We start from the raw sequence: 23,427 nt of genomic DNA on the forward strand, positions 1-23,427 counted from the left end.
AGGCAGCACGGAGAATAAATCGAAGGGAACCCCGGTTTTTCTTTCCCCCCACCTCTATTTTACCCTTCTCGGTACTATCTCCTTTTCCGAAATGTTTTTGGACTAAATTTTCTTCTGACCGTCTGGGTTTAGCTTTTTTTTTTTTTAATTTAACTTTTGCAAAGGTTTTGTTTTTTTTTTTTTCTTCTGAGGGTTGTGTGTGGCAAAAAAAGAGAAAAGTTACTGTCGAGCCGAGTAATTCAGGCGCTCTGCAGGGAGGAGGGGGGAGAAGAGAAGGAAAAAGTTGCTTTTGTTGCTAGAGAGCTTTTCTGCCTTGATGTGACTTACGGGCAAGCGACTACAGAGAGGGCCGGCGTGCGAGTGCCGGCAGCGCGGTTTCCTGCCTCCTCACGCCGGCAGGCTCGCGAGCGGTTGGCGGCTCCGCTCTCCTCGGAGGCAGCTCAGGCTCCGCTCCCTCGGCCCGCAGCGGCGTGTGATCGCCCGCGCGGGATTCTGCCCGTCCTGGGCCCGCGCGGGGGCGGCTCCCGGCGGCCCCCTCCGCCGGTTGCTATGGTGCCGCGGCCCGGCGTGCTGTGGGCAGTGGCGGCGGCGGCACTGGCGCTGCTGGTCCGGCGGGCGGCGGCGGCGCTGGCGGGGCCGGTGGTCCGCTGCGAGCCTTGCGACGCGCGGGCGCTGCAGCAGTGCAAGCCCCTGCAGCCCGACTGCGCCGAACGGGTGCGGGAGCCGGGCTGCGGCTGCTGCCTCACCTGCGCCCTGCGCCCGGGGCAGCCCTGTGGCATCTACACGGAACGCTGCGGCGCTGGGCTTAGCTGCCAGCCGCGGCGGGAAGAGGCGCGGCCGCTGCAGGCGCTGCTCGAGGGCCGCGGGCTCTGCACCAACGCTACGGCGGGCAGCAAGCTGCGGGCCTTCTTGCTGCCGGAACCGCACGCTGCAGGTAAGGGGCTGCGGCCGGGGTGGGGAAGCGAAGGGGTGGCTTTCCTGCGCGCCGCTCTCCCTCTTACCTGCTTTCTTGCTGGGCTGTTTTTTGGTTGTTTTTTTTTTTTTTTTGTGCGTTTTTGTTTTGTTTTTGTATTTTGTTTTGTGTGTGTGTGTCGCTTTCTTTTAAGTTACAAAGAGAGCAGCATGAGCGGGGAGGCGTGGGCGAGCTCACGGCAGAGCTCTGTCTCCGGAAACGGCCCTCGCTCGCTGCCCGCCTGCTGCCGGCCCGTGGGCGGGGGGCTCTGCCGGTAGCCACGTAGTCGAGCTTGGGATCGTTTTGAAGGAGCCGTGCTTTGGCCGAAGGAAAGGACAGTTTACCTCTTATAACTTATTTATGTATATACTGGTTTTCTTCAACACCGATGCTGAGAAGTAGCTCCTCACAAAAGAGACGGAGCTACTTTTTTTTTTAAAAAAAAAAAAAGAGAGAGTGGGGGAGGGATTGAATGTGGCTTCTGCGGTGCATGGGTCTGGCAGGCTTCAGAGCCTGGATGGAGAGAGAGAGAGAGGGTGTAATCTTCGCCGTTTGTCCCCGGTGTACCTGGAAACAGAGTGAGCAAAAAAATTCTAGAGTGGGGTCTAACTGCTGCACTGCAGCGTGGGTAAGTCAGGGAAGTCTAAGCACAGAGAGGAAAAGACAAAAATCCAAAAGATAAATTTAAATATCCCTTTGGCCTGGAAAAGTGGTTATTCACAACAAAGCGTTTGTGCGCAGTTGGTTTTTTGTCTGTACTGCAAATAAATCCTCGGTCAAATGAAGATTTCCTGTACCATTTCTATGCCTTGTAAGCGAGATGTTCACAGAAAGGGTTTTGTTTGAAAAGGGAGGGATGGTTGAAAAAATTTCTGTTAGCATGCACATTTTAAAACTTAAGACAGGGAAATTTGGGATTCAAATCAAGAGAGCACAGTCCCTCTATGCAAGCATTTAATTAAACTCTTTGCTAACCAATAGTGAGTATGTTAACATTTATTTAATAGAAAAGTGTGTCAAAAGGCTTTCCACTGTTGGCATTTTTAAAAAGCCGGAAGATTTTCTGCCAGGTTGTAGGGACTCTTTGATTAGCCGTTCCTTAGCTGAGAAAGTGGTACCAATGCTCCAGTTAACTGTCTGTTAGAATAATAGAATAGAATAGAATAATGCCTTATTATAATTATTTATGTGCTGCTTCCAAGCTGTTACAATTTGAGTGAAAGTTTGGAGGTATTAACTGAGATTTTTAATCTCCTTGGAACAACTAGTAGCTTCCTTCATCATATGAGCTTGGCTCCCTGTTCATCCTTGGAGTAACACTGGAAACAAGAATCATCTTCTCAGTACTTAGGACTTGATGGCATTTAATCTAGGAGTAGTGCTTTCAACATTGACTGTTGGAGAAAGAGAAAGGGAAAGACAGAGTTGTACTTAGCTGAAAATCTTTCCATTTTCAGCTGAATTCTTATTTCTGCGTTCTTGGCTGAGGGAGAACTCTGATTTTTGAAATTAGTAGGAACTTTTGATTCCTTAAAAAGTGCATAGTAAGACCCTTACAGTTCACATTCAGGGAGTGAAGCTTGCAGACCTGGTGTGCAAGAAGGAAGTACCTAGAATCTGTATGACACATAGTGCCCACTTCCTCATGAGGACCACTCCACTCCCAGCTCTCAAGCCAACACTCCCTGGTATACACCTCTCTGAGAAGGATCATGTAATTTCCCTTACACGCAGCTAGGTCCTGCATCATGTGCTATTCCGCTGGTCCTTCCTAGTTCACGGAAATTGCTAGAAGTTTGTATAGGGTAGAGTATATTACAGTAGCATTATAACAGAAACTGTAGTAGGCCACTGACTTTCCAGTTGTTTTTTTGGACACAAAAGTGTTAAATAGTAGTGTGCATTTGCAACCCTTTTAATCTCTTAAAAAGAGAATGGGTAACTCTCATGGCAGTTCGTTTCTCTTATGAGGATGTAAAGCAAGCATGGCACCAAGTTTTGTGAAACTGAGTTAATAAAATATGCTTTACAGTTTAGAATGTGGCAATATGACCATTTTAATCTGAAGTGTAAGAAGTGCTATTGAGCTATAGTGGCCTTTCTGAACTGAAATGACCAGACATGGTCATGGATACTCAATGCATGTTAAGAATATTTTCTACTTATTTTTTGGTAGAAGAGAAAAACTAATGAACTGATTGCAGAAAACCTAGATTCAGGTTTATAACATTTTAGTGGCTCATTTCTTGAAAATTTCATTGAGAATGTGGGGGAAAAATACTGCTGTTTCAGAACAGGACACTAAACCACCAAAAATATGTTCAAATACCACTGAGAGTCTGAGTTAAACCCACAAAACCCAGGAAATTTGGACTTAGTACTTAAACTTCCTTAATCCATTTGCACTGTGATTTGGATTTTCCTGGTCAATTATGTCCATTGCCAGCAGTGGCTGCACTAAAACCACCAGTACCAAAATAATAACTCAGAACCCTCTTCCTCTTATGTTCCTTCTCCCTTTCCTGTGTTTTGGCAGTGCCACTGTACTCCCTGCTTAGAAATATTTAGCATTAACAACCCATTTGAACATGGACTTTTAGTACTGAATGTCTCAGCTTTTGTGAATTTTTTTTAGTGAGTCATCAAGTATAATTTTAGTATAATTTATAATTTTACTGGATGTTATCATTGAGCATTCCCAATAGGATTTCCTTAAAAAAAAAGGTGGTCAGCAGCTAAGACAGCAACTAGAATGCAGAATAAACAAATACCTTAGAAGGTACAGGAATGCTGAACTTCTGGAGTATGTTAGAAAATGTGCTTCTCCTGACTTTTTGTGGATGGTAGTTTAAAGAGAAAATACTTTGAAGCTCAAGATGAAAACAAGGTTTGTCCTTGGAACCACTACAGAATGAATGATGGTTTTTGTCCATTACCTTTAAAATGTGTTTTGTACACCAAGATGTGGGGTTTTTTTATTTTAATAGCAGAGAAATGAAAGTGTGCTGTTCTTTTTCTTCCCCGTTCTGTGTATTGAATAAAGTGAGGAAAAAAAGTCTAATTAGAACCAGGAAACTCAGCGGTCTAGAGTTGAAAGTATTAACTTCTTTAAAAAAAAAAAAAAAAAAAATTACGGCCCTGGGAGAGGCAGAGCCACACTGCAGTCCTTAACTGCCCGAAGCCGGCCGCGTTTATCTGGAGTTGATGAAGTCAGCAGTAGCGGAGGGGAGGGATCCGCGCCGCGGCGCCGCTGGGATTGCGGCGGGCTTCACTCCTGCGGCGCAGGCCTGCCCCCTGCGGCCGGCGGGCGGCACTGCAGTGAGCAGTCAGGGGCTGGTGGCCAGCGCGGCCGTGGTTCCCGGGACTGTGGCCGTGGCTGGGAGAGTTTTCCGGTCTTGGGTGCAGCCTACACAGGAGGTGCAGCTGGGCACTTTGCGAGGCCGCGCGGAGCATGAGAATGCTTCACTTACAAAACTTATCGCGTGGCAACAAGGGTGCTGACACATGGGGAATGCTACACAGTTCATCTTTTTTGTATCTTGCTATTTTGTAAAAAGGAAAATTAAACACAAAGCCTAATCTAGTGGCTTGTTTGAGGAGAGACCTCATTATGCTCTACAGCTTCCTTACACGAGGAAGGAGAAATGCAAGCACTAATATCTTCTTGCTTGTGACCAGTGATAGGATCTGAGGAAATGGCATGAAGCTGTGTCAGAGGAGGTGAAGGTTAGATATTAAGAAAAGGTTCTTCACTCAGAGGGTGGGTAGGCTCTGCAGGGAAGTGGTCTCACCAGCAAGACTGACAGCATTCAAGAAACGTTTGGACAATACTGTCAGGCACATGTTTTGATTCTTGGCGCTGTCCTTTGCAGGTCCAGGAGTTGGACTTGAGGAGCCTTGTGCATCTCTTCCAACTCAGGATATTCTGTGATTCTATGTTTCTATGCCCTTGCAGACACAGCTGGCAGCCAAGTAACATTGTTTCTTCTGCATTTGTTGTTTTTGAAGGAAATTTCAGTGATTCAGAAGAAGACTGGAGTTCCAGCAGCGTAGAAAATCAGGCCATTCCAAACTCTCACAGGGTGCCAGATTCCAAGTCACATCCACCACACATCAAAATAGATATCATCAGGAAAGTGCAAGCCAAAGATACACAACGCTATAAAGTCGAATATGATTCGCAGAGTACAGATACATTGAATTTCTCTTCTGAATCCAAACAAGAGACTGAATATGTAAGTATTTTTTGTAAATAGGAGGGCATTTGCCAGCCTGTGAATGTGTGTGTGTATATACATATGCATGTTGTACATATAAAAAGATAAATAATTACACTAAATAGCTAAAGAGTGGTAATTGTTGCAGCCTTTTAGGACGTTCTGGCATTTTAACTGGTAAATCTATTGACTCTGCAAATGCATACACAATCATCAGACCAAGAAGATTGTGCTCAGGAAACACATAGGACTAATGTAATGATGTTTAACATCAATACAAGTATGACTTCACTAAAGTTTCTTAGAGACGGAAAGTTCTTGTTCTTCCCTTTAATTGTCACACATTTGTTTGAATGGACTTGAAGTGTCATCATTAATCTTGGTTGCAAACTGTGTAATTGAATTGCAATAATGGAGAAAAGATGTTTCACATTGAGTGTAGTGGCACTGTGTTCATACATTGCCTGGTGCAAATCAAGGGAGATAAACTTAGGCTGAGCTGAAGATTAGGGCCTTGACTAGTCAGTCACTATATGACATGCTGAGCATCACCTCCACTTGCAGTTGCTGTAGGTGCTACTACCTAAATGCAAAGTCTCATGGTCACATGAGCTGCCATTGCATCCTACTGACTGTGCCCAGTGAACTTGCAGGGCAGTCAGAGTGTGGTTAATCTGAGGGCAAGAATAATTCTCTTCCTGGACATCCAGCTGCTAATCTGTGCCTTAGGCCAGATGGCTTGAAAAATACATCTGGATATGCTTTGGCATTTTATCAAAACATGCATGGTAAAAGCAGACGTGGCTTCTCATCTTCAAAAGAAGGTTTTGAAACATGTATGAGGTGAAAGCCTCTGCCTGAAGAGACTGTGGCTTTTAAGAATAACTTCATTTTTAGTTTGTCACTCATGTCCAGCCATCTAGTTATATTGCTTCAGTAGCTGCCTTCCAGTGTGTCTTCCTCCCGAAAATGTGAAGTAAAAGTGCCATCACTAAAAGAATGAAGGTTGGTCGCTTGAGGAAATAGATTCTTAACTAGGATGAGTAGTGATAGTTGGGTCCATTAGCAAAGGTATACCAGTTTACCAAGGCTGCTGGTGTCTTTAAGAACTTGAAATAAGTCCATCAGGGACAGGTGCCTTTGTCAGCAAATGCTCTTCTACTTGTGTCTGCATGTTGGCTTTTGATACTGGTCTGGTTGACTTTGCAAGCTTGCTTCAAAATAAAAATTTTTAAAATCTGTTGATCTTTTTGTAGGCCTAATTTGGGATCAAATCTTAGAATATCTGTCACTTGCAGTCAGTACATTTGACCAGTAAGAGAAGCCATTTAAAGCCCATGCTTAGAACTTGTGAGACTGGTTCAGAAAGAAAAAGTGAAGGCAACAAGGAAGGTCTTTACTGGCCAAAAGCCTCCATTTTAATCTCCAGTAGTACTATGGAGATTGTATGCTTTCAGACACTCACATTAAAAGGTACTTTACATGAACAAACTATTAATACTACCACTTGAAAGTATGAATGTCATTACTTCACTAATTAAAAAGAGCACCAAATGAGTCTTTGTGTCAATGTAGCAACTTTTAAATATTTTTAAACCATGAAACCAAAGAAATTTTTTCATGTCTCTGCTGGAGAAGTGGGCTGGTAATGCAAGTCAGTGATATACCCAGATAGGAGTGTAGCTAAGCACAGAGTTTGTAGGCTGTGACTCTTGAATCCTGATCCCACTGCTGACACTGACTGCCTTCTTAGCCTCTGGCAAAATGTGAAGCTCTCTGCTTTTGATTTTCTGACTTCAAAGTGAGGCTCGTCATGCTTTATTCTCCCTACCCTGAAGGGCTGCCATGAGATAAAATTAGTTGGTGTTGGAGACATTCTCTTCGAAGTGCTTCTAGAAGCTCTTTTTGGCTCATTGTCCTAGAGCTAATCCTCACTACCTTGTTGTCAGCCTTTTTCAGATGAAGAAAAAGAGGAAAATAAAGTGATGTACTTATCTAATGAGATAAGTGCAACTGGTCCTCTGTATGACTGTATCTATTTGATTCAGTTGAAATTGGGAATTGTTGTCCAAGTTGAGGTATTTTATATATATATATTATGCCAAACCACTTATTTTCAATTGAATCAATGTAATTTAAGCTTTCAAATCCAGCAGAATAAAAAAAAATTAAATGTCATTGGGGAAGGCCTATCCTGTAATGTATCCAGTGGCTTACTTTCTTCTTTTCCCACGTGATGCAAGGCCAGCTTTTCCAAACTTATTTTCTATGTGACTGATTTACATACTGGTTAAGCCTTCCTAAAGGTATTTGTGACTGTGATTTCAACTGCCACTAGGTGCCTCATCATAGCATAAGGCTTTCAATCTTTAGAAATCAGTTTATCTTGAATAGAGCAGAAAGTCAAATTTTTTTTTAATGAATTATCTGCTTTTTACATATTCAGCCCTCTCTTTGTTTTAATGGATTTATTTGGATTTATGCTTTCTTTGTGCTTTCTTTTGCCCTTTAAAGATTTATTAACTCTTGAGTGAAAGATGGAATTTGGGAGTGAAGTTTCATTTGTGTTTTCTAAAACATGCTTGTTAACAGGGTCCATGTCGTAGAGAAATGGAAGACACTTTAAACCACCTAAAGATCCTGAATGTCTTGAGTCCCAGGGGCTTTCATATTCCAAATTGTGACAAGAAGGGATTCTACAAGAAAAAGCAAGTAAGTACGGAGTTTTTGACATTTTAATTCATGCATTTCACCTTTTCTGCATCTTTGTTGAAGGATCCTGCCAGCAAGGTGCATTATATATAATGTTGCAGAGGAACTAGTTAATTTCCAGTTTTAGGACCTGATCTGATAGTGCTGAACCTTGTCAGGTGGGGATAATATTTTTATTTTTTGTTGATCATGACAACAGATTCATTTGAGAAACTGCATACCTAATCACATATGGGTTGACTGGTGTCCTAGATACTAATGCCCTTTGGTTTAAAAAAAGCACTGCCTCTACAATAACCCACAGAGCTAATGTTGCAGTCACCACATGACTGCAATAGATCAATGCTTTGAATTGTAAATAGCTGCTTGAGGGTTCCTAGAAGACATACACTGGATCATATTACATAAAGCAACTTGAGAAAGATATGTAACTGTCCTTTATGTGCTACACAGATCACTTCCAAAATCCAAGTCATGTTATCGTGAAAATGATACTTCTAGTAGTTACTCTGCAGCAAGGATGGCTTCTCAGCCTTTTCTGGTTCTGGGGTTGTGACCTTTCTTGACAAATGCCAACCAAAACTGTGGGTATTTATGCTTTAGTTGTGTTGGATTGAGCTACGGCAGCATTCTCCATTCAGTGCTGCCATTGAAGCTCGCTCAGAACTCGGGGAAATGCAAGATGTGTCGGGTTCTTTGTTTAGTGTGCGCATCCTATTTAATTTCAGTGTTTAGTTAGTGGCCTGCCTCCAAATATATATTTCTTTGTATACTACCAAAATTTCCTGAATTCAAAGGTATCTTTAAGACGTTTCTCAAGGACAGATTTTGTTTGTGGACCATCATGTCTTTCCCTTCAGGTTTACACAAATCAGCCTCTCTATCTCTGGTAACCAAAGGAGTGGTTGACTCTCTGTTGCTAGTTAATGCAGTTCATTGATTGGAAGTGAGAGATCAACCTCTGACTAGGCAACCTTATTTTGGGAATGGTATCTCTCCATTTTTTGGCTTTCAGCTTTCTTAGAAACAGTCTTTCCCTTTCTAGTATTCTGTGGAGCTCTGCGATAAGCTGTCAGCGTCAGGTGGGGCATTTATAACAGGGATGAGATTTCCAGCCTTCCTTTTTGCCATCAGTCTAGCACTGACATTGCTTTTTCACCTTTGGTACATGCTGCTGAGCTTTTCTATGCTTCCCAGCTTTTCCTGAGCAGGTGGTGGCAACTCTGAAGCAGGGGAAGTTTCCTTTTTTTGCCTGGAGCTTTGAGAAGCCTGTGTCAGCTGTGTTGTGCCGTGTGTAAACTAGTGGAGAGCAATGCTCGCATCTCAAGCTGCTTGTTTTCAGAAAATGCATTGGGCTTCTATGCAGAGTGAGACTAGGACTGTGTTTTGTGCTTGTGTCATAAAAGTATTTTCTTAGCTGCTTTAGAACAGCAAATGATTTGACTGTGTTCAAGGCACTCAAGTGTGCCATAGCCCTTTTCCTTCTCTATGTATTATAGAAGACTGAAGACTGGTATTTACTTTGTTCAGTAGATCTTCCTTTCATCTTTCTTCAGACTCTAAGGTTTTTGCTTTGTGTGCAAAAATGTGGCGGTTTGCAAGTAATCTCTGGCATTGTGTGTAGTAAATTGGATCCGCAATAAGCATGTATTAAAGTAGCTTACTTGAAAGGAGGACTGTCCTTTAAAGTACAGTCATAGTTCTATCACCAAGGTAAAAAGAAGGAAATACAAAGAGAAAAAAAGGATAGACAGATAAAAATCTTACCTAGTATCAGTTTCTAGAAGCTGATTTATGAGAATAATGTGTTGGTACAAAGCAAATAGACACTTTTGTCCTCTGTGTATTGTCTGTGCTGCCTGGTAAAATTTCTTTAGGAAAAAGTTCCTGCACTATGTGCAGTAGCCCAACTGGTCAGCATACATAGAGAATGAAGGGACACTTTCCTGCCTAGCCAGCCTTGCCAAGCACTGTGCAAATTTACATAGGTCCAGTAGTTTCAATGGTAGTTTGAGATGACTCAGGGTCTTGCAGGAGATGCCCACAAAGGGAGCTCACATGAGTAAACATTCTACACGATATTCACTTGGGTTGCTCAGTCTGTAAAAGAACCTCGATCAATCCTGGAAACAAGCCCTCAGAGATGGGACTTAAAGAGGCAGCCTGCTTCTCTCACCAACAGAATACAAACCAAAAATATTAGTTGCCCTCATAGAATTAACTCCTAGGAAAAAACCATGAGTTTGAGAAGTGTGTGAGTCCTGTCCAGATCAAATTAACTGGTCTACAAGGAATTTGACAGTTGTGTTTGGGGTTTTTTTTGAAACATCAACATTTAAGTCTGATATTTTAGATACTGTGAGCAGGTGTCTAATCTCATTAACAGAATTCTATGCTGTTTTAGTAATTCCTTTCATGCCATTATTAGCCATGTTCAATCTGTAATTGAATTCTATTGTCACAAAATTCAGAATAGTAGGTTAGGAAGTAGACAGTAAATCCATTAAAAATGACTGCAAGCTAGGCATTTTGAATTCTAGAAACAGTTGCCAAAACCACTGTCTAGGATGAGAATGTAGTAGGTTTGGGATTGTAGGAACCTGGTAAATAATGATCATGCTGGCACCATTAAAAGTCATTCAGGAGGCACTCTCATATTCTGCCTTCCTGGTCATCTGGTCTTCCAGCCAAGTTGAAAGCACTTATTTTTCATGACATTTGTGGATATCTAGAAATTTACTTTTCAAGAACAACCATGAAGAATAAATTGCATCTGTGAAACACTTCTAAGAACATAAATTTATGTGTCAGGATATAATATGAAAAATAGTTCATACCTTTTGTTTATATATAAATTTTAAAATCAGACCTGTTAAAGTTTATAATTCTTTGTCTTAATCACACATGTAAGGTTGTACTATTCAATTGTGCTGCATAGGTATATTTATACATAATTAGTTGATACAGGCACATTCCTACCCCAAACATGGGAAAAAGGTTTTGATGAAACTAGAATTATTATATGGGGCAATTACTAGAATTGCCCCATGTTTGTATACTGGAGCCAGATACTCACCTAAATGTGAGCTGGCATTGTTCTACTGAAAACAGAGCTGCACTTGCCAGGACCTAAAATGGCCTGAGGTACACGTCAATGTTGTCTGCATTCTCTTCCTGAAGACCATGATTGTAGCTCCATGGAGCCCTCAGTGGAATACCATATGCCTTGCTGTGCCCCATAAATGCATCTGCAGTATTTCTTTGTGGAAGGGAGAGGAGCAGGTGGCATGGAAATGGCAGCTGCTGTTTCTATCAGAAGTAATTAGTCTCCACTGCTTGGGCAGTTTTCCAACTTTTTAAATGTATAAAGTCATACAGAATAGCTGGGCAGAGCCTAGAAATGTATGTGGAATACAAAATTCATAAGAGAAAATATTTAGATATATATGTTTTTCTCTACGACCTGTTTACCACTTCTGTAGAGAGTGTTGGCTGTTTCAGGATAAGAGCATCACTTTTTAATCAGAAGTGCTTTACTATTGACAGCATGGCTGAGTAGGTAGAAAAAACACTTGGAAAAGATAAGTTGTTTTCTCATAGAGTGTTGTTTCAGCTGTAGAATGATCTAAGGGTTTTGCTTTTCAAATGGATTATCTAGAGGAAGTAAATAAAATAGTAGTAGGGAAGTTGTTGCTGCAAATTAACTTAATGTAGTAATTACTTCTGAAAATTGATTGTGCAACTGTTGAAAGCAATCAAAGCCTCCAACAACAACATGAGAACTTTAATCAATCATTTGTTTTGAGAGTGATGCAAGCCTACAAATCAGTGAGAGTTGTGTAATATGCTTCATATACTTCTAAAAGGGGAGGCTATGTTACTATTATTAGCAGAAATGTAGTTTCATTGCCAGAGCACGAGCCTGGCAGCCAGAAGCCCTATGCTCTTTGGGCTCCATCTGTGCCTACTCTGTTGGGAAAACAACTCTAGAAGTGCTGGCTCGGTTTCCTTTTTGTAAAATTAAATTGTGCAAATGCTGTTATTAATTTCTCTGTGTTAAGCATGAAGAATTTAAGTCATTAAATCTTAATAATACTTAAGCTGGAGTCCAGTCACCACCAAAATTGAAGAAAAATTTCTCTTGACATCAGTGGACATTAGCAGTCATCCATAGAAATCCTGGAGAATACATGTAAATTCTAGTCAGGTTTTTGAGACAATAAATACAAGTTTTAGGACTTATGTTTAAAGATTTATTAACAGATAAGAACTGAACTGCAGGTAACCATTTAGTTCAGCAAATTATTAATGTAGCTGTTCTCTCAGTAGGTTTGAACTTCTTTACCCTCTTCTAAAACTAAGCTGATATGTATGTTAAGCTGGACCTTGTCATCCTGCTGCTGTCCATTTTCATAGGGCTAATGCAGAAGGACTGTGGATTTGTAGAAAAGAAGACATTGCATTATTTCTGCATTGGGCTTCTTACTCAATAATATATCAGAAGGGTGGCTTAATTTGCAGTTATGCTGAATAACATTACTTAATTTACAGTAAAATAAAATAAACAAGATAGTGACTTGTTTGAAAAAATTTGTACCTAATGTGTGACCTGCTTCCATCTCTTTTGCAAGGTCTTAGTGAACACTGTCTACCCTACTTCATGCTGCCACAAATTAATTGTCTCATAGGCCAGTGTGCTGGTGCAGGCTGTTCCAAATTGTTCTGTATTCCAGAACTCTCTAGTTCTGTCCAAGATAGCACTGTCACCTGAGATACTAAACTAGACATGGAAAGGATCAGTTACTACGAGCAGCATGTGAAGCCCAACACTTGCTTCATGTTTTCTTGTGTACCTGCACATAGAAAAGGCGCTTATGTGAGCCACTGCCATAGCCTCCTGATATATTGGGCCATGCCTATGAGCCTCTGGAGAACAAGAAGTAGAGGGATAATGGTGACATTTACCAGATTGTACCAGCCTGAACTTCTGAAAACTTCAATTACTCTGAATGTGATCTCAGAGGCAACAATTGCTCTGCCTGAATAATAGACTTGACAGTCTTGAGGAACATAAGTAGCACCAGTCCACCCAATCTTCCTTCATACTGGCAATGCAACAGACAAAACCACAGGAAATTGGATGTGCTTGTGTCACTGCCACTTTTGTGAGTACGTCCTGAGTAAACAGCCACCTTTGTTTGCATTTGAAGCAAATTCTGAATCACAAAACATGATCTAACAGGTCAGATCTCAAAACATGAGCTAACAGGAAGGCTGTGTCTTAACAGTGAGGCTGACCATTGCAAACCTAGTGAGATTCTCGATATATCTTATGAATGGATAAAACCCTTGCAAGGTCTTAGTGGTTCATGGTAATGTAACAGTGTCCAGGGCTGCATACTGAATGCAGCCTGCAGAATGTTATCTCCTTTAGTCTACTTTTTGCCATTCTTGGTTCCTTGGGAGGAGCATTACTTACTATGTAGTAGACTTTATAATGCATATTTACTGCATTACTGCTTCTAAAGAGGTTCAGTGTTATTGCCTGTGATAGTTTCAGGTTGGTCAGTATTGCTGGTGAATTCTAGCAGTTAACTTAAAGCTAACATGTTATAGACTACTAGATACACAATTTTTTTAATAGGAAAATACACGTGTAAAGTTCTAGTCCACCTAGCAGGTTTTGCAATAACTACACTGTAGAAGGATTATGTATCTGTTAATAAATGTCAGCTACACTTTTGAATTTCTTTCAGTAAACAGATGCAAACCAAGTGTGTTTCTTGCTGCAATGGTTGTCTTTGCCAGACCTGTACTTTAGTGTAGACCATATCTGCTTAATTTTTTTTCTAAAGATGGGTCCCAGTCACTAGCCCATACTATTGTATTGTATTCAAAGGGGGCAGCTGTACTGCCAAATATGATAGAGGAGCAATTTGTAAGTCTATTTTCTGGTAGTTTTCAGTGTTCTCAGTTCTATTATATTAGACCCAGAGGGATTGATGGAGAGAGCGGGCATTTTTATTGAAATGCTTTGTAGTGGTAAACAAATACTCTCTGTCAGATATGGTCAGGATAGTGAAGTGCAGGTATCAAAGGAGCAGGAATCCCTGCTGTCTAATACAACAAGTGGCGAAAACAAAATTCATGCTAACTGGGTCTTTTATTATGTTTCAGTGTCGCCCATCCAAAGGCCGAAAAAGAGGTTATTGCTGGTGTGTGGATAAATATGGACAGCCACTTCCTGGGTATGATGGGAAGGGAAAAGGAGATATCCACTGCTATAACTTGGAAAGCAAATGAGGACTGGGTGCCAGCTCTTCTAGCATCTGTGCATGGCCACTGGACCTCACAGAGACCTTGGACGGGCTGGGCAAACACTGTGGGACTGCACTGTCTGTGGAGTAACAAGCTCTGCTTTCTGCAGCAGATGGGCAGTTGCAGCCTCTGTGGATGCTGCTGCAGCTGCACCCTGCCACCGACACACATCGAGCTTCCTATGGGATGTATAGGGAGCTCTGAATTCCCATGTAAACCTGCACTATTGATACCCAGAGAAAGAGAGGAAAAAAAAAAAGGCACTTCAGAATGGAATCAGGGAGTCTCCACTGACTTTTTAAAGAATGGCCTGTGACCAATTTGATCCCAAAAGATAGTGTTTTTTTTATTTTAAAGAATTTATAGACATTAAGCTTGTAAAAGTATTAAAAAGAAAAACTAAACCAAAAAACCCGCAAGGATTTAAAGGTAAAGCTTTCTTTACAGATCTGATGGGAAACTTGTCTTCACGGGTAAAAAGTTTTATAAAAATCTTAAAGAACTTTTAAAGAAATGTATTTCTAAGATAAAGACATGGCTATTTTTTCTGTAAAATATATTATGAATATTCTTTTAGTCTGTATTTAATATAATTGTTTTTTAATAAACTTTATTTAAATGTAACATGTGAATACCAAATATTATACAGTAATTGTAGTGTATACATCTGTATGCAAAGAGAGAGTAAGGTTATGGAATGATTTATAAATACGTTTAAGTCTCTGTGCATACACACTGATCTGTTCTAGGTAAGAGAAATGAATTTTTGGAGCAAAGAAAGTGTTTCCAGAAGAGATTGAGTTTTATTATTTGATATAACTACAAATGCCAAGATAATATTTTTTTTTAATTATTTTATTGATAATTCTAATGTACCCATCACTGACTTATGCCACTGGAAAAGATAACAGTCGCACTGAAGCTCTTGGTAAAGCTTTCTTTTGTTTGTACGTTGCTTCAGTTTGTGCAACGGGGCTTACATTTCCTCCATTTACTGCTCACAGAATATTCATGGACAAAAAATTGCCATTACAGTACTACTCTTTGTATTTGCTTATTTATTTTGAAAAGGTGTATCTATTCTGTGTTGTCTTGGTAAATTCTACCAAAGCACTTACTCTGTATGAGGAACTCCTGTTGAAAACAATGTCAACAAGATGGGGGGATTGTGGACCCAGGGTGTTGAGACCCATGCATTTCATTTATGCAACACAATTGTTGCTTGCTTTGACTATGGTAGAAATCATTTGCCTGCATCTAAGCATAGAAAAAGAACCATTGTGTTTAAATAGTTAAATTCACTGTCTGTCATGGTGTTATATGTCTAGAAGTGATTTGGTTTTGTTGTGGTATGTGGTGCTTTCACATAAGGAAGACTTTGGCAATTTTTTTTTTTGTTGAGGCTGATTGTTTTATGTACTTTGTGAAAAATTCTATATGACAATGAAATCTGGATAAGGAAAGGTGGCCTGTGAAATGTATAATCTCTCTGGAAAATAATGCCATATTTTGTATATGTATTTATTTATATATTTTATATAAATATTTTATATATTTATATAAATATATATTCTTATATGTCTCACTATAAATGTTTGATGTCACTGTAGGAAAAAGAAGCCATCAACACTGTAATTCCTTGTTGGGTTGGGAACTCCATGAAGACTATGGACATTGGGTTTTCATGTGCTGGGGCTAGGCGTTGTGTTGATGGAAGAGAGGCTGTGGTGCTGAGGAACCCATTCCTCTCCCACTGCCTGAATTACAGCCATGCTTGTTCCTGCCAACAAAGGCAAATGTCTAGCAACTCTGACATGGAAGGATTTGGACATGCAGCTTGCCAGGATTGTATCCCATCATTATAACTCAGATGTCTAAAGCCTTACCATGACATGTATTAACTGAACAGCAGTATGAGTGTTCTCCACATCTTTCCAATTTATCTGATGAAATGAGTTCATATGATCATTAAAACTGAAATTTTGTAATCTCATGGTAAGAAAGAAATTGTATGTGAAGTGATGCTTACTCCAGGCTAATATAGGTTTCCTGGCACAAGGTTACAGAAAGTTTTGTGAGGTGAAGATTTATTGCAATGTTTTTATTACTAAAGCAGATCTAATGCCTGCAAAGATTTAAGATTAAGGCAAAATAATAAATTCTGGGCTTTTTTTTCAGAGTTGTAAACCAGTTCTTTTCAAATAATTTCACAGAGAGAAGAAAGTTGTATATACACCAATATTTACACATATAATCATAGATAAGAAAATAAGGGCTTGATTCATTGAAGTCACTTATTTTGCCTCTATTTTTTTTAATAACTATCTGGTGAGCCTTCTGAAAACAAAAATCAGTTTCTTGTCAAAAGTGATAGACATGTTTTGCAAGGCATCTGTCTATCACTTAGATCACATACTTATATTTTGCAAGTATGTAAGGTGTTTTAACAGCCTGTGACAGGCTTTATGATTTGGGTATTTTGTCAAGTATTTCAATTTTTTATGTTTTATCCTACAATTAAAAACAAATAAATATAGAAGAAACTGGCTAGTAAAGGTGATTAAGTCATATATTATGAAAAAAAACCCAAACAAACTACATCTCAAGGCGCTAAATCTGATTTAATCGTGCAATTTTTCACATGAATATTTAAGAAATGGTGTTCAGCTCCTTTATTAGTACTAACAGTCTTTAGTTATGTAACAGACAAAACATACAGCCATAAGGGGAAAGAAAAAAGATGTGTACAAATCAATTTTATTTTGCTCCCAACAAATATCTTTAAACGAGAAATTGTGTTTTAAAATAGCCCCAAAAATAAAGTCTCACCTGTCATTTAAAGCTGCAGCCTTTTCAGAAGTTGCCTTTTAAATATTTTTTACAAGAACAGTTGATTGCATTAGTATTGGATACTTGCCATGGTCAATCTGATGTGCCTGTTTAAAAGAGAGAACTTTTTTAAAATTAAAGAATCAGTGGCACCTTTTTCCTTTTTTCTATTTTATTTTTTTGGCATTCCTATTTCTGTGAAGACAAAGGTCCAATTCAATAGACAAGAGTACTTGTCATTCAAAGATTTTTCTCATGGCTAAGGGGTGCAATTCAAGCAAATATATGTATTTGTGGTCCACACCCAAGCAGCAGAATGTGGGCAGCACAAAGAAAATGTTTGGGTCAGTATCGGTTCAGAGGAAGACGAGTTACCTCCAGGTATAGGTTAGAAATGATTCCTGCTAAGAGCTGCAGTAAGTGGAGAACTTTGGATTTGGTGACAGAAATTAAACCAATGCATTAGAAAAATCCCTTATGCCTTGGTGCCTTCACTGTCTTCAGCTTCAGTATTTTATTACGTGAAAGTCAGCTTTTTTCTAGTTTTTAATAAGCTCTTTCAAAAAACTAAGGTGGTCTGTGTTAATATTAAGAAGCCTCAGAAAAAAAAATTGTAACTTATTATTTGCACCTCAAATATTTGCATGGCAAGGCATTATAAAAGATCAAAATATATATTGAGAAACTTGCTGATTTTTCCTTGAGCATGTTTTGTCTCTAGATGTGTATCATATGGAGCCCAGATGAATATTATAAGTATTTTAGCATGTGTGATACATAGCTGCATAAATCCCTATAATTGACCAGAATACAAGTTAAAGCTGCTTGCAGACAGCTCTATTATCTTACAAACTCTGAGAAAGTTCCCTTTTTTAATACATCTACTGTGCTATATTTTTTGGAGCCCAAAATATCCTTTTCCACCTCTTTGACATGCCTGCCTTTCAGGGCATAGTGTTAGCTATTTGTGCACGAGGGAAGGAGGCTTCATTGAATACCAAAACCATGGAATTAATTCACTTTTAGTACAATCTGAACTTTTTTTGACTAAATTCCATAGAAACCCTACACAGCATAATTCGTTACTGAACTGAGCCCTAAGTTTAAGTGGTGGTTTTTCAAACTATTTGGAAAATCATCTTTGTATATCTCTAGTCACTCTAAAACTGTGTAAGCAAGGATGACTCCACAGAGATTTCACATATTAGCAATAGGAATTTTATTTAAAGTTTGAAAAGTACTGAGCAAATTTCCTGGAGATGAAAGCATATTAGTATCCAAAATGAAATGTTTATATATGTAGCTGTTTTCTCTGTGGTCCTGCTGTGCCTTTAGAAATCCTTCAATTCTGTTAATTTCTACCAGAAGAATATGCTTGCTTCCTCATTACAAAGGCCTCCTTTTTCTTTCCCAACTCCCACTTTTTTTTTCATTTTTTCTAAGAGATCCAAAAATAAGATCCAAATAGGATATCAGAGTATTCCAAGGACAAGATTTCTGTGATCAGTATCAGTAATGGCTTCATCTGCAAGCATGCAAAATAGGTTCAAGGCCTTTAGCAGAGAGGTCGTTTGGTATGTCCAGTGGACCTGGGTATCTTGGAGTCTCCATCTTTGGAGATACTCAAAAGCCATCTGGACACAGTGCCAGGCAACCATTCCCTGGTGGTCCTGCTTGAGCAGGGAGGGGTGCACCAGGTCACTTTCAGAGAACTCTTCCAACCTCAAACATCCTTTGAGCCTATGGGCCTGTGAGCCTATCAGTAGAAGTTTGGTGTCCCAAGTTCCAGCATGTGAGATTGTCTACATTATGCAAGGTATTGATTGAGAAGATGTTACAACATTTTTTGCCCAAAAGAAAATTTTCTGGTAAAATGGCAAGTAGTACAAATTTACTGTTCATCAGAACAAGATTTAGTCTTAAAACTCTGCATTTTATTTACTTCTTCCAGTTCAGATTTTGCAGAAGTAGAAGCATATATACCAGCCTTAGAGAAAATCCCATTGAAAAAAAATTTTTTTTTTGCTTTTACCCTGTAAATATGTTAAAAAATGCAAATTACTTCAAGGCAGAATATTGCTGCTGAAAAAAGTATGGAGACCAGGTATTAGCAAAAGCAGAGGGTTATGCTGCAAATCTCAGTTTATCCTTGCAGAATTCATGTCCTGCTGCCGTATGCATTCTGGCTTTCTACTTCTGCTGACCTATCCAAATTCCTTAAGAGCCTTTCTCTGTCAAGGCTAATTTTACCCCACTGCTCTCCCCATGAGTGGGGATGGAGCAAAAGGTAGGAAAATTATCTCTGCAGAACAAAGCTGAGGTTTCATGCAGAAAAATTGCCTAATCTGAAAAGCTCTAAAGAAAATGTCACTGAGAAGGACCGCTTCCCATAGCCATTTGTGGTAATACCTTCCAAAAGTGGAAGGACTTGCTTACAAGAGCCAGGTTGAGAATGCATTTCCCTCACTCCTTGCAACTGGAGAGCAGAGGCTATTTTTGCCTGCTTATGCCATATTGAGAATATTCAAGGTGAAACTTGTTTCCTATGTCTGCTATGTATCATGTAAATTGCACTCAGTAAGACCTAACTAAGCTTGTACAGTTGATTATTGTTTTATCACAGGGGTGCTGCATGCAACCTTCTGCCTTCAGATGCTGCCATACATTTCTACAGCTGCTATTACCAAACTACCAGTAATTTGTTGCTGATCTCCTTTTTCTGTTCCCTTGCTGGGGCTAAATGGTAATACTTTAGCTGCCAAAGCAGCAATAAACAGAAACTGCAGGCAAAGAAAAAATATAAAAGATGATGACTATTATATCCACCATTTGCTCTAGGCCTCCACAGACATCTCACACTAAGATGCTATTCCAAAGAACCTCAGCATTTCCACATCAGCTTGGTGCGTTCACCACAAAGCACTCAGTGAGAGAGAGAGAAATAATCACCTGTCACCATTTGCATGGTTATGCAATTAAAAGCTACAGTATAGTCACAATACTGCTGCTTTTTGTTAGCTTATGTCTATGTTGGAGGAGACTGAGAGCAAGAGGAAGACTGCCTATGCTGTACTCAGTTTAGCAGAACTGTAGCACAAAGGCTCTGCTAGAAGAGCTGTGTCTGTTGGTCAGGCCCTCCCCCTGATGGAAAATGTGGCTAGTAAGGAAGCAGCAAGGAGTCAAACACAGCCCCTGCCTTCCCTTGTGTACCCTTGTCTCTGCTGGGCTGCCCATGCTGCCACTCAGACTTGATAATCCAAGAAGGTGTCTGAAGAGATGAGCAGAAACTTTTTCAAAATAAAACAGCCATGATCTGGAATGGACTAAATTTTATATTTAACCTTACTGCAACATCCAAGAGCACCCTTGCTCCCACATCTTCCTCATGGGATGCTATCCCTCTCCCTGTACCCTCATAGTAGCTTCCTTGCATGAACTTTGCTCTATGGGGGCAGTCATAAGTCAAGGGAGGAGAAAAGGAGGGAGAGCTATTTGTTGGCAGAGCTATCATCGGAGCTATTTTGCAAGTGCTGGTATGTTTGAGCTCCTGCTTCACTGCTGGTTTAACGGTACTAACTGGTAATATAGTGGCTGTATTCCCAACAGATCCTATCCTTCTTTGTTCCCTCCCACCTTTAACCTAAAAATGGCTAGGTAATATAGGGTGTAAGAGAAGGCTTCCACTCCCACCAACTCTGCTACTTACTCAATATATACCACCTATCTGAACCTCAGAGTCAAATAAATACAATTAGGTGTTTGCTAAGATGTTCATACTCTACTTTCCTGTGAAGTCTGGATACCTGCCCACTTCTTAATGCAATGTACAACAATTGGTCCATAAATGCGAAATGTGTTGGCAAACAGAAAACATGAGACCCGTCTTCAGTGCAGCCTGGGGAGACTGTTTATCAGTGGAGTGACAGCTGAGGAAAAGTAGACCAATGTCAAAAGTGTTGTCTAAAGATACATATAGAACTTGACCACTCAGTTTGCAGCATGATGATTTTCATTTTTTCATAAAAAAAAATGATTTTCATTTTTCATCCACTCTAGCTTGGAGTGAGTAGTTTGGATATTTTTTTTTCAAAGGCATTTTATTTTTAGTGTATTATTATTATTATTATTATTATTATTATTATTATTATTATTATTATTATTATTATTATTATTATTATTATTATTATTATTATTATGGGTTGAGCAGGGGTTAGACATCAGTGTTGTTCTGCAATAGCAAAGCAATGATGTGTGTAGAAACATAATTCTGAAAAGTCAGTGCTGCTAAACTGCTGATAAAGAACATGCATCTGTATTTCTGACTTTGCAGAAAAAAAACTGCTCTGTTTTAGCATTTTTTAGCATTCCCTTGTAATATCTAGTGCTATGGTAGCTGAATGCTTTCCAGAAAGGCAGTAAATCCTGTGACAAGTCTCTGCCATGGGCCATTCCTTTCCATCCCACTTTTCTTCTCCCTGAGGAAAGAAAGCTATATATGATGCATTTTTCATTTACCTTTTAATTTTTTTCTGTGTTTAAGACTAACATTAGCAAGTGCAAGATCAAAGGAATATGTTTGTTTGTAAAGTAAAAGGCTAAATTTTCATGTGCTTAATATCTGAATATGCGTTTTGGACTGGGTCTGCAGGAAGTTGTTCCCTAAGTGCTTCTTTTCCAAAGCATGTGTTCTTGTGGTAGAGAAGTGACAGAGATACTGATGATCTTTCAGTGTTAGGGTTGCCTACCCTTCACCACCATTTCTCTACTCCTTTCTCTCCCCTCACTTTCTGCCAGCTCTAGCTGATACAAATGTGTTTCTGCTGTACACCAAAGCAATGAGCAGAACTGACTCAGTATAAGCAGAGGCCAATACTAGGTGATTTTTGGTTGTCTTTTGACAGCTTTAGGGGAAACAATGGGTATAAAATGAAGTAAAGAAGGCAGTGACCTCATTTCTGTGCTATGAACATTTTGCAGCTGGCAGTAGGCCATGGGCAGGAGGAGGCATGGCTGGAAAAAACCCTGCTGCAGCAAACCTGATGGTTTTGGCAAGAAGAAACGCAAACTGGGTAGGTAGGGTTCTCAGATGACATGAACCAAACATCACAGATGCTCATCTAAGACCTTCCCACCAGCTAATTTCTTTTTAGGTAGAGTAGGAGAAATGCAAGTGAATATGAAGGGAGGGAGCTGAAATAACAAGGATCAGTACATCTCCTTTACACATCCAGCTACACACTCGAGCTGGGTGAATATCCTGTGGCACCTTCCTTGTTTGGCCACTCATTCCCACCAGCCTTGGCTTGCCAGCCCAGGAGGAACCATTGCAGCAGGCACACACTGAAACCAGCACTGCCAGCTGACACATGGAAAAGAAAAAAGAAGAGAAGAGAAGAGAAGAGAAGAGAAGAGAAGAGAAGAGAAGAGAAGAGAAGAGAAGAGAAGAGAAGAGAAGAGAAGAGAAGAGAAGAGAAGAGAACTCCAACAAAACAAAAGCAAAACCAACCAAACAAACAACCACTAAAACAACAAAACCAAAGTGCTCCACAAACAAAAAAATAAAACAGAGAAAAACTGAAGATCTTTCATTTTTCACCCTGATGTTTGAGGCTGATCATAAAAATTAGGACAAAGCAAGGTGTGTGTCATCTATGGTGTAAATGTAGTCTAAGCTCCCAGCAGAATTTTTATAGGGAAGATAAAATTTGCCTGCTTTGCCTCCTTGTACTAGTCCTAATCCCAGTATATGGAAGAGTCTGGTTCTAGTCCAACAGCTCTACTCAGCAGGTGAGCACATGTCTATCCTGGTGAGTCCTGGCAAGATGTCATAGGAGGCCAGATTGCAGATAAGGAGGCACTCCTCCCCTGGCACTTTCAGTGGGAAGTAAGGGGCTAAACACTTCTAAGAAATTGGCCTATCATTCCTGAATGTTGTACAAAGTAACTTCTGCTTCTGGTACTTAAAAATTAGAGGAAAGAGTATCTCCTAAACCCCTGTCCCCACTGAAAACTCCAATTTCTTATAGGGAATTTTCCACACTGCAAAACGTTGGAAGTAGGTGTCCACTGGATTGCTATTCTGCAAATAGACTATTACTACATAAACTAATAACGTTTCCCCTATATGTATAATAATCCCAACAAAAAGAATCAATTTCTGCTCTTTAGAGATAAACCTTTACACAAGTGGTAAGAGAAGTCAGAGTACTCTTAAGAGTGTGCTGTAGCTGTGAGACTATGATTTCCCCTCCTTTCTTCACCATTTTCCCTTGGCAATGCTGTGACAATTGTTCCATGCTGAGTACACTCCCTGAAAAGGACTCCAAAACTTGCTGCTTCTTCATTATTTTGATACAGAGACTGCCAAGCATTTGGACATAGTGAATGTGGTGCAGTGGT

The 23,427-nt window shown here is 39.9% G+C and overlaps 1 protein-coding gene across 1 annotated transcript; it reads left to right on the forward strand.

The window, feature by feature from the left end:
* Positions 1-549: 549 nt before the first annotated feature.
* On the forward strand, positions 550-17,040 carry IGFBP3 (insulin like growth factor binding protein 3). Its single transcript, XM_066544817.1, has 4 exons — positions 550-934; positions 4,961-5,187; positions 7,762-7,881; positions 14,059-17,040. Exons 1-4 carry the CDS (start codon positions 550-552, stop codon positions 14,182-14,184), a joined length of 858 nt encoding a protein of 285 aa, XP_066400914.1. The 3' UTR covers positions 14,185-17,040.
* The last annotated feature ends 6,387 nt before the right edge of the window (positions 17,041-23,427 follow it).

The sequence above is a fragment of the Molothrus aeneus genome, chromosome 1 (genome assembly GCF_037042795.1).
Source record: "Molothrus aeneus isolate 106 chromosome 1, BPBGC_Maene_1.0, whole genome shotgun sequence".
Classification (NCBI taxonomy): Eukaryota; Metazoa; Chordata; class Aves; order Passeriformes; family Icteridae; genus Molothrus; species Molothrus aeneus.

What these genes read in the sequence shown, in the direction of transcription:
- IGFBP3 (XM_066544817.1), top strand. Translation starts at nt 550, where the DNA reads ATGGTGCCGCGGCCCGGCGTGCTGTGGGCAGTGGCGGCGGCGGCACTG. An exon ending in GCCGGAACCGCACGCTGCAG is followed by an intron (nt 935 to 4,960) that starts GTAAGGGGCTGC and finishes TTGTTTTTGAAG; the next exon opens with GAAATTTCAGTGATTCAGAA. An exon ending in CCAAACAAGAGACTGAATAT is followed by an intron (nt 5,188 to 7,761) that starts GTAAGTATTTTT and finishes GCTTGTTAACAG; the next exon opens with GGTCCATGTCGTAGAGAAAT.